The 12166-nt window shown below is 30.8% G+C and overlaps 2 protein-coding genes across 6 annotated transcripts in view; both read left to right on the top strand.

Annotated features, from left to right (window-relative positions):
- LOC140040359 (diacylglycerol kinase beta-like) overlaps window positions 1–5924 on the top strand; it is a 113979-nt gene extending 108055 nt beyond the window's left edge. For all 5 annotated transcript variants that reach the window (XM_072086238.1, XM_072086236.1, XM_072086237.1 and 2 more), the window contains one exon: window positions 1265–5924. In XM_072086238.1, coding sequence (XP_071942339.1) covers window positions 1265–1396 — 132 coding nt within the window. In that variant the 3' untranslated portion in view covers window positions 1397–5924. The remainder of the gene's footprint in view (window positions 1–1264) is intronic.
- Window positions 5925–8160: 2236 nt separating this feature from the next.
- Window positions 8161–12166, top strand: part of LOC140040358 (ETS translocation variant 1-like) — a 43980-nt gene continuing 39974 nt past the window's right edge. The window contains exons 1-2 of the mRNA XM_072086234.1: window positions 8161–8348; window positions 10027–10118. Of these exons, the coding sequence (XP_071942335.1) occupies window positions 10059–10118 (60 nt within the window). The 5' untranslated portion in view covers window positions 8161–8348; window positions 10027–10058. The remainder of the gene's footprint in view (window positions 8349–10026; window positions 10119–12166) is intronic.

Genomic DNA, 12166 nt, shown 5'->3' with positions numbered 1-12166 from the left:
GAACGTCATCAAAGGTTATGGAAATGGGAACTCAAAATTATAATAATACAATATAATTATTAATATTTACTCTTTATTTTGGCTGGATTGCATTTTCGGTAATGTTACTACTTTTTTATTTTTTTATTTTATTTTATTTCAACCACATCCAACAGCAAAAAATCCCCAATTACAGGATGCCTTAAAACTCTTTAGATAAAAATATAGAATTAAAAGCACATAAAAATACAAAACATGAAACATACAAAATGGCAAACTTAAATCGATTTAAGAACTTTAGACTTAAATTTGGACAAAGTGTCAACAAAAATATCAATAGTCTTATCTTACTGATTTTCTGTTTCGGAGGTATACAAGAGTATAATTAAAAATGTTTTAAGTAAAAAAAAGAAGTAAAAACATGATACATCTACGGTATATCTGAAAGTAATCTTAAAGTAAAAGAAAAATAATAATATATACACTGGACACCTCAATAGCAAACCAAGAACTTTTAGTTGATTCAAATGTATTTTTACGTACATTTTTTCAGTTGTATTTATTCAAATTTCAGTTGTCAAAGATCTCATTTTGTTGTTGTTAATATACAATATAATCAATAGAATAAATGGATAGAAATGTAAAAATAGTGTCTAATGACTTTGTTATCAAGATATTGAACAAAATGTATTCAAACTTTTGACAAGGCTTTGACAAATGAAGAAACAAAGTAAAGAAGACAGAGTTTTAAGATAAATATATTTTTATAAAGATATATTGTTGAAATTACATTTCATGTTAATATTTTTCTATTTTAAATTAAGATATATTGACAGAGGAAATGTATTTGTTTATGACAACTTTGTCAAAAATGTTATTTTTCCTTGTCACGATAAAGTGATTAATTTAACAAATTAACACACTGAATATATATGTCTTTACATAAACAGTATATGAAATTAACATTTATCATTGCTGTTATATTTAGTATAGAAAACATTGTTTTTACACAATTTATTTGTTTTCTCTCTGAGGTAAGTTAAAATGTTTTAAAAGACTGCTTCCTTTTCTAAACAATGTAACACATAATTAGTGTTTATATTGCTTTTCATCAAAAGGTGATTGATCTATTCCAATTTTAACTTAGATGGACATAAAAGCAATCAATAATAATAACTTTTGTAGAAATGTGTTAACCAACAGAAATTTGAGTGAAGTTAACATTTCACAAAAATCTTAACTGAAGTTGAGGAGTAACACGTGTCAAAATTGTTTTATTTTCCAGATTGCTATTACCCACAAAAACAGCTCACCCATGCTGGTTGGACCACCTCCCAAAAAGGGCTTCCAAGGCCTGCGTAAATTTCTATCGTTTGGCCGTTCAAACGCCGATATTACCGAAGATGCCATGCTGTGAAAATCGACTAGAATAACGTGGGGAAAATGAAAAAGAAAAAAAAATGAATATATGATGGTGTTGATTTCATTTGACCAAATTCTGTACTAGAAGAAAATGAGTTAATTAAATATGTAAATTAGGTATATGTATTTTAATCAATAGGCATTCACGATGAATAGTATAATTGGGTGAGAACACTTAAGTCGTGTTTCTATTGTCAGTTTATTTGTATGGTGTTTATCGTCAGTCTATTATCTTTCTCAACATTTTAAACCTTTAACTAGCTAGATTCATTGAAACTCGTGTTTTGTATGTAAATTTGCTTGCTTTTTCTTTACTGTAGTTTTTTATATCTTAATAATGTATCCAATATGTTTTTTTCTCTTTATTTTATCTTGGTTATTTATACAAATGAGATGATTATAAAACAGAATTTTAACACTTACTTCAGCTATACTATTTAGGATCAGTGGCTGTATTCACCAATCACACTTAAGTGAGATATTTCTGTTAAAGTATTTCACTATAAGTCAATAATGTAAGCATTTCTTACTTAAAAGAATTTTTAAATGTTAAGAGTTTTTATTCTTGGCAAAAGTGTGAATCGTGAATACAGGCACAGAATCTTTGGAAAATAGAATTTAAAAGTGTTGTTTATTGTTATCGTGTGGACATGGCTTTATTCCCTAGTGTGGATCAGCCCCTTGAATTACCGAATCTCTGTAGAGTCAACGGCATACTCCAGCCTACCAGTGTCAAATCGTATCTTGGTCATATATCATAGAGAAATAAGTTACAGTTACTTATTTTCCTGTGATTATAAAATCTCTTTAGAATCACCAACATTTTTTTAGAAAAATAAGACAAATACTGTATGACAAATACTGTATGACAAATACTGTATGACAAATACTGTATGACAAATACTGTATGACAAATACTGTATGACAAATACTGTATGACGCAAGATATTTGATTGTATTAAAGTTGTTTTTTTTTCCTCTTTTACCAAATGGTTAAATAATATATAAATACTTATCAAACTGAATATTAATAATAAAACAAATTCTTATTTTTTTGTTGTTAAAAAAAATAATAATATAATAAATAGAGGTAATATAAGAGGTAAATAGAGGTGTTTTGGAAATTACATAGGTTATGGTTATGGTTTTTTTTTAAATATTTATTTTTTCAGCTATCAGCTTCTATTTCTTTTAGACTAATGTTTCTTATATTTTGGTTACTTACTAAATCTTATATATTTTTCTAGTATAGATATCTGATGGACAAACTTTATGTTTTTAAATAGTTGTTATACAAACGTGTTTTTTTTTTCTGTTTATTTTGCCATATTTTAAGGGAATAAACTACATAGGTGGGTTTATAAATTTGAATATTATATATAAGTGGGATTATGAATTTGGCAGTTTTAATATTTTGCATATCATTTTACAATTTTTTAAAAGGATATACAGTAAATTCATAAATATATACCAGTGTATTAAACTGGTCGCTATATATATATACTGTATATGGGGGGTTTCAAGCTTGTATGTTTTATACACAATTTTAAGTATAACATGTAATAACTCACATAATGTGAGATATGCTTTGTTTTATATGTATCATAGGACTAATACATCTAAGTTAATTTTAAGTTAATATCACATCACTGTTTTAATATAAAGATTACCCAGTTTTTATTTTCTTAAAAGTTTTTATTGTTAAATGTATTTACAACCATATCTTACCTCTATATATTTAAACATACATTACACTTTTGTGTTGTTAAAAAGTTGTACATTTTTAACCTTAAATAGTAGATTTTAAATTGAGGCTAAATACTAAATATATATATTTTAAAAAAAAGAGGCTAGATGCATTTTGCTGCATACCGTTGTGAACATCGCACTGGGTGTGACTATACAGTTGTACAAATTTTAAAAAGAATGCTAGATCCAGTAAACAATAGATAAAACTGGTAAATGCCAAATCAAAGATTTATATAAATTATATAAATGAGGTATGGTTTTTCTATAGAGTAATATATGATTATAAATTAAGTAGTTATTTTAGTGTTTTTGTTGAACAAATCTAAAATTATACTGTCTGTGAATAAAACGTTGACATTAAATTTGATTATGTATCTTAAGCTCTGTCTACACATCAAAGTGTGATATGCCCAAATATAGTAGTGATATGACATCATCATATCCATATATGGGCACATCACTTTTTTTGTCACATAAAGTTTGAAAGTGTAGACAGAGCTTTAATAAGTGAATTAAATTGTTATTGCTTGCAGCAAATTCATTTTTCTCAAATTATAAACAAGATTTAACATTTACATTTTTGGCAAACATGTAAGTTGTATTCTGTGTGTTTCTAAATAGGATTTAATATATATATAAATCAACATAACATGAAATTATTAATTTATATAATTAATATGTTATAAGCATTTATCTTTATTATTAAATTATTAATTTTTGTAGATTTTCTAAATAGTGTTAGAAAGAAATACTCTTGCAGTTCCAATAGTGATTTTTCCTTTCATGTAACAATAACCAAATTATTTAATTAACCAAGATTATTAATTAGAATTAATTTATTCATAAATAAACACATTTTTGCACTTACATTTACATATTAAAATTTGTAAAATATATGTCTGATTTGTGATTAGATGTTATTAGGAAATATAATATTGATATGGTCACAAGATGTCATGTTTTACATAACCACAAAATGTCATGTACAATTCACGTCGTTAACATAATATATTATTGATTATTGGTCAATGTAAACATATCTTTATATTAATAGGTGGAATTTTGTTTCAGGAATATCATATATGCGGTGAATTTTGCCCAACCTTAGGTGACCTCAGGGGCTGATCCAATATTATAGATTAGGGGTAGGGGCTAAATATTTCATAAATGATAAAAACAATCCGTCAGGTTGCTGGAAAAAAAAGGTCATTATTTTAGACCTTTAAGACCGCTTTTAACCAAAAGACTTCTTCTCCCGTGGTCTTGAGGTAGTTCCAGATACTGATCGTGTGGTCTTTGGTTAGAATATCATCGAAGAAGTGACATTTTTAAAAGTATTCTTCTTTTTTACTTCATCAGTATATTTTTTAGGTTGGGAAAAATTCACCTCATAAATATTTTTGTTTTTAATATATTTTAATGATGTTCCTGCTGTATTCAATCAAAATATTAATCTAAAAATTACACATGTCCTGTTGGTAGATGATTTTCGTATTTTTCTATTTAAAACTTGAATGTATTGTAATTCATTTAGTAAAGTAATTGTAGAGGGAGCTATTCATAAATTGTCGAGTGATTGATTTTTACCTGTTGTTGTAATAGGGTGTTATAACCTAATATAGGTCCATGTAGATGTTCGTAGTATTCATGTTTAAAATAATGGGTTAATAATGTATGCCCTCTAGTAACTTTACACGGATGAATATAGTAATGCCCAGGGCGCCCTCTCTAGCTTTAAATTTACATCATAACTGAGAGTGCAATTTTTGGGATTGTTCTTTTGGCATTATAAAAATTAGACTCAAAAAGAAATAATGTGTAATATTATATAATATATGTGTGTGTTATCGATTATTATATACGCTCATGATTCATACATACCTATGTATTGTATTATAGTACAATAATGTATTTGTATGGTATACAGTAACACGCGCACAATATAATATAAAGTGATACATTGTTGAGTCGCGCTAAAACGTAGTCGTATTCGTCATTGACCATTTCAACCGTAATTTTAGATTAATAATATTGTACATTTTAATCAGTTTTCTCCTTTTCATTTTAAAATAGTTGATAATGGTTTTTAACTTGTAGTATGGTAAGTGACAAATATAAGTCGCGATTTTACAGTATTCCGAAATATTAGTTTAAAATAAGGAATAAGATGTATTTATTTGTTTTGTCTTTTAACTATACAAATGCATGGTGGGTGTTATTAAATTGTTAAGCTAATGTGAGCATTTTCATCAACATTACAAATACATATCGTTATAGAAAAAAAAAACGCTTCAAATACACATACCTTTTTATCATTTATGATTTGTTATGAGTGTTGATTTGTTCAAACACAAACAATGCACATTCGATTATTTGTAAATATATCTCTATGAGCTAAAGATCAACTTTGGTAATTAAAAAAAATATATTTTAATTTTTTTAAAGCGATTTTTTACAATCAAGATATTCTTTTGATTAACCTTTGACCTTCTGTTTTTAAGCAGATACAATATATGTTGTTTTATAATGATTGTATGCCTTCCCTTTTCTTGCTGAGAATGTACGTATTTAATGAAAGAGCACTGTGTTGGGATTTAATAAGGTATTCAATGACACGACATATGATATTATTTAGTTTATTTTTTATTTATTTTGCTATAGCAAGTTATAGAGTATTGCTAAATATAATATTGATTTTTTTTGTAATGGTTTTAACTCACTGATGTGTATGTAACCTAAGAATGTCTAGATCTAATATATAATAAGGTAAAACACTCTTGACTCTCTTTTTTTTATATACTTTGACGTAAAGCTCTGTCTACACTATCACACTTTATGTGACAAAAAATGTGATGTGCCCATATATGGACACGATGATATCACTACCATATTTGGGTACATCACACTTTTTTTGTCAAACTATAGTTTGATAGTGTAGACAGAGGCTTAGAGTGTACCACATGGTGGTGGTGGTGGTGGTGCTGAGGATGATGTGTTGATATAAAGTTCAAGCGGATGATGTGGTGATTATGTTAGTACTGCCACCGTGAGACAACCAGATGAAATGACGATGTTAACATCGAGTTGGCTTTTTACTCCCATATTATTGGTATTTTCGTTAAATTAAAAGTCCGTTGACTTAACGTCGTTTGAACACCGTGCATGGTGGTGGTGCGACGACCATGATGACTACGTCACCGTGCATGGTGGTGGTGCCACGACCATGATTACTTCTACGTCACCGTGCATGGTGGTGGTGCGACGACCATGATGGCATCTACGTCATTGATGATGTCGTTAGAGTTAGTTCCATGTTGCCACCGTGTGCATGGTAGTGATGCGACGATTTGTGGCATCACTGCCTACGTAGATCTTGGTTTAGCACGCCGAACACAAACATAAGGACGTAAAGCTTGGTTCCAACTAGAATAAGCGAGTTGACGAATCACACTTGAGATTGGTCAACGTAAAGTGATTTGACCAATTCGAACTGTCGCTTGCCATTGGTCACAACTCGCTACGTCCATGCGTTGCGTCTCTAGTGGGAACCAAGCTTTATACATTACCGTACAAGTACGGAAGTTAATGATGACGGGAAAGTAATAGAACTGAGGATAACATACAGCAATAGTTTTTGGTTGCCTGGATTTTCGCGCAAACTGATGATGCCTTTCACATGAACTGATGACGTGACGACAGTCATCATCACAACACCTAAGACCGATAACTGCGATGAGGGGGATGGGGAACAGGCGACCTGTGATGAATGTGTTTTGGTAGGATAATCGTCGTGGAGGTGGGTTAATTCAAAGAAATTACACCCGATATCTTAATTATAACAGAATATGAATGAACACGACGTATGACGCTTTTATGACGAATCCGTTAAAAATGCGTTGAAAATCCATTTTAAAATTCTTATTTATTAGGCCTATGTTTATAAATAGATATATGGAGAATAAATGTTTTAAGAACGTTTACGTAATATCTTTTATTACTTTAACAGACTTTAGTTATAAATATCCTGGGTTAAGTACGGTAGTTCACACAGTTCGTAGCTACAGTATTCGTAAATCTCATCGCCATATCGCAACAAAAAAATCGCAAAATGGAGACCCTAAAATGTATTAATCATAAAAGAAAATGCCGGGTAAGACGCCGATGCTGTTTCTGCAATATATTTCGTTTAGGCATCATTTCAGAATTATTTTACTGCAGTTACTGCAGTAACTAGGCCTGCATTGCTACTGCAAAAACTTAGTAGACGTATGCGGCAGTCGTTGCAATACACAGTGTGTCATGGTTACTCCGGGAATTACTCACAGAATACTTGCTTATAAATAATACAATAATAAAGAGATAAACAAACTGTGGGTCTAGTTACTACCAGTAGGCCTATATTCACTGCAGTAGAATCATTTTGACATGGTTCCTTATAATTATCAATTCAATTGTTTATTTAGTCAAAATTTCAACAGGTAAAGTTCGAGTGACAGTGTATGTAGTGCATCTATCAAAAGAACTGCAAACCACCACCCAGCGGACATTCTAAATTATAAGAAAAATATTTAGTGATGTTCTTCATTTTTCTGGGCTATGTAAAGACATCATGACGTTTAGTCAAATAGTAAAATGTCCTCTCCTATCCAGCCCAGTACACATTTTACATTTACTAAATGTTCTTACCCCATTGACGTCATCGTATTTTGTTTATTGAATATCATAATATTATTAGCAAAACGTTGAGCCTCCCACACGGTCCAATGTTTTCGGAGGGTATACATTTTCAATCCTAACCCCATTGACGTCATCGTCACCATTACAGTAGTGACAACTGGATGTATGATTGGCGGGTAAAATTAGGTTGAGATTTTGTTATCAATCTTTGATTGATAGCTAACTTGTAAATTGACCAATAGTATTGATCTGCTTATCAGTGGATCCATCCAATCAGAGGTCGCCGTTCATGAATGGACGACAAGCATATCGGAACCACACTTGCTACATGCTTAGCAAAATAGACCGAAGCAGGCGATACAGGTAGCCACTGTAGAGGTACATCCAGCCTACAGTTTCACTAAAAAATACCGGCTTTCATGTTACCATAGCCGGTTCTGGACTTCAACACTAGTTTTCTGGTGAATATATTTGGAACCTAGGTGTTGAATATAGGACTGACAACTCGTGGGCGTACGACGGTAAGTAAAGTTCGTAACTTGTTGTTATCAGGTTTGTTGGCGTGTGTAGGTTTCTTTAACTGGGTATCATCGGCTCCCGAAGCTAGCCGGTCTGCGGGAGGTCCCATTTACCGTGTTTGCCAGTTATTTAGGCAGAAGGGAAGTGCAATTTCCTCGCTACTGTAATACATTTGCTTCTGTTATTACTGAAGTTGAAGTAAAATCACATATCGGTGATTTATTCACTGTGAAAGTCAAGTCGTTCAATAAGATGAATATTTTCCCTAGTGAGCACGATAAAGCATGTTGCCGTCGTTTGTAAGACCTTTTTATAACTAATGAGAGAAGCTGCACGTTGAAATGTTCATTCTATGAACTATTGGTCAGATTTGGATAGCTACTTGTCAGCTGTGTTTATGTGTGAGGAAATTGCTATAGTCTAACAAGATTTCAGTCTAAAATTATACACATACATAGCTTAAAAATCTAAAGCTTTGATGTTATACGATAAGCTCTATATTAAAGAAAACATATTCTGTAATCCGAATAAAAAAAGTATTTTTTAAATAATATATGAATATATGCATGCTGCATGAATATTTTATTTACCATCGCATAACCTGTATCATAATGTTTTGGTTAAACTTGCACAGTACAGAATAATTATTATGTGTAAGAGAATTAAGAATATCCCTATTTAACCCCACCAAGTTTTATCGCAGGAATAAGAACAAGGGTACACTAAACAATATACAACATACTGTATGTTTAATTCATTCAACTCCATGGCAAATCAAGGCTACTACATGTAAATGCTCCGGCCACTCGCAAACATCCTGTATATAAACAGAAAGGAGTTTGAGAATAGTTGAGTACGCCTCTGAGCTGAATTAACCATGAGATGCTATACATTGGCGAAACTTCTTATAAATAAATTGTACCTAATTTAGAAGAGGGTAACTTCATAAATAGTAATGATTGAATAGAAAGATTTATCTATTTTAATTTAACTTTTAAAAAGAATTTGTGTTTATTTATAAACATTTTTCCTTTACTGTTAAAACTTGTGACACTTTTTATGTCATTTACAACTTGTCCCAGTTTTTGTCATTTACAACTTGTCACAGTGTTTATTTGTTGTGTCAACAGTAAAAGGAAGTTGCACTTTAACAACATAATCAATTTTGTTAAACTTTCTTTTCAAGTTTATTGGTTCAGTTGTCACCCAGTGATCTTATTACAGTTAATAAATGAGAAGACAGTATGCTCTTTTACCACTATGTAGCAATGTTATTGAATTTCTAGGCCTTTAAGCACTTTCCAACTAAGCCTAGACAAAATTTCCACTAGCTGTACAGTAGCCATAAAAATCCTTCTGAAATCTGTTTAAATAATATAATTTGGTGATTAAACTGTAATACAGTGATACTGTAGTGCTTTTTATCAAAGCGCTTCACAGTATAATGTGTTGCAGCTACGAAGTTCAGTAGATTATATGATATACAACTGTAACTTGCATCTCCCCAAAGCATCCCTTTGTGTCAAGCTGCCACAAGGTTAATTCGTTCACGACAGGCTGCGATGGACTAGTACACCAGGGTAACCCCCTTTTTTTAGATTCACTATACTGTACTGTAGTAACCGACTGTAATTTCCAATGCAACATAACTGACATTTTTACTGTTTGTCATCATTTCAGGTAAGGCTTACAACATTCATGTAGCCTAGCTTATGATGGAAGACCAAAGTGATGGATTTTATGATCAGCAAGTACCTTACCTAGTTCCACAGGTAAAATATTATGCATTCATTATTTTTAAATTATGAACTAATGGTAATGTATCTTGGTTTGTTACTTGCTTTCCTACCCCAGTTCTTGGTTCAAGTCTAGTTGTACTGTACATTAGTCAGATTTCAAGGTTTTTAACATGTTGGACACAGTTTCACTACAGTATAATATACTACTACTGGACTTTAAAAGCATGACATTTTTAGGCATGATTTACCGCATTTATACACGATTTTGGGCCAGCCTTGGACTGACCCTAATGTAGGTCGGCAAATAATGTGTAAACTCTGATACTGCTTGACTGTACTGCAGGTCAAACAATGATGATCATGCTTAAAAAGGATACTGTTGACATTTCCATGTTAGTAATATTATAATGTTAATATACTAATTTACATTCCGACATAGTATAACATTATTTGATCATGCATAATACTGTACTTGACTATAAATTCACCTTGTTCAATTAAAGTCCTTTTCAAAGATGCCTATTGGATTATTTACCCAATTTTTCAAAATAATCAAATACTGTACATTTAAAATTGTTAGTATCCTAAGATTTCAATTATGTTTTTATGTCTCCTGTAGTAAATCTTCTTGTACAAGTCAAGAGGTAGTAGTATTAACATTATGCTTGTCCTTACAGTAGTAATAGTTATCCTAAACGATGAACTTGTTAAGGAGTATAATTGTAATGTGTGTTTACAGTCATAGTTGCTAAATCCAAATGTACTTGTAGGCGGCTTGAGACTGTAAATCTCTTATTGTAAGACTGTATAATACACTTTTTTTTGTAAAAAAGAAATCGACAACAAAAAAACATTAAGAAAGAATGGGGTATGAAGATCAATTTTAACACAAATCACATAGTACAAAACAAAACCTAGAAACACAAATAACAAGAAGTAACAGCATCTGTTATTAAACTCTAATGATAGAAAATGTGTACTGTAGACTTACAGTACTGTACTTCACCAAGACTTTGCGATAGAATATTTATGTATTTTCTAGTAAAAAATTAATAGATATGTAATTATTGATTTTTATTTGCGAGGTTCAGAGAGATTTTTATTATACTGTAAATGGATCTTATTATTTATTGTTTTAAAATTTACAACAAAATATGATTTATAGACTACTGTACTGTACCATTTCATTTAAATCTGTTTATTAATAAACAAACATTTGTATTTGAAGTACTAATTGCACAAATACGGGGCTTGTCAACAATGTAGTTAAGTTCTGTAGAATCTATTGTATACAGTAGTATGCTCAGATGTCCTAAATTATGGTAGTTAGATTTGTGCTAATTAATAGTTTTTGCTTAAATATTAATTATATTAAACCACTTTTACTATACAAAAATTCGAGCCAGTGACCAGAAAAGTGTTCAAATCAAATGCCGTCCAGATTCTGCAGGTTAAAGTTAACATACATTACACTGACAGCACCCACAAATATACAGTACAGTAGTCTGGATTCATATAGTACTAGCCACTAGTAGATTCTGGGCTTGTACTATGTATATATAATACAGTAGTTGTTTGCTGTATACAGTACTACAGTATATTTTTCACTATATACTGTATATACAGTATAATGGTGAGGAATATTGAAAAGGCAACTTTTGATCTGTAAAAACTGTATATAGTTCATTAGCAAAGCATTTATACTGTTTGTCTTGTTTACCATGTTATTAGTTATAATAATATGCATTGGATTTGCGAAATAAAGTTTAAAATGCAGTTAGTATTGTACTAGTGTTACTACTGGTCAGTAAAAAGTATTGATGAGGGACAAGATAGATTACTTTAATGCAATTTGAATTAACTGATTTAGACCTCCTACCAAGAGTCCTTGTAATTGCAAGTGTTCCGCCTCACTGCATGTGTACTGTACCTTACAGTATGTTCAGACACAAGGCTTGTCGAGGTGTAGAAATGTAACCAATGTCATTGCATTGTAAACTATAGATTGCATCAATATCTACAGTACGTAAAGATCATGACATAAAATTAATAGAATACTGTACAGTACAAAGCTTAATAAC

The sequence above is a fragment of the Antedon mediterranea genome, chromosome 2 (assembly GCF_964355755.1).
Source record: "Antedon mediterranea chromosome 2, ecAntMedi1.1, whole genome shotgun sequence".
Taxonomy (NCBI): Eukaryota; Metazoa; Echinodermata; class Crinoidea; order Comatulida; family Antedonidae; genus Antedon; species Antedon mediterranea.
The sequence above is the reverse complement of the archived record's forward strand: the minus strand, read 5'-3'. Positions and strand labels throughout refer to the sequence as shown.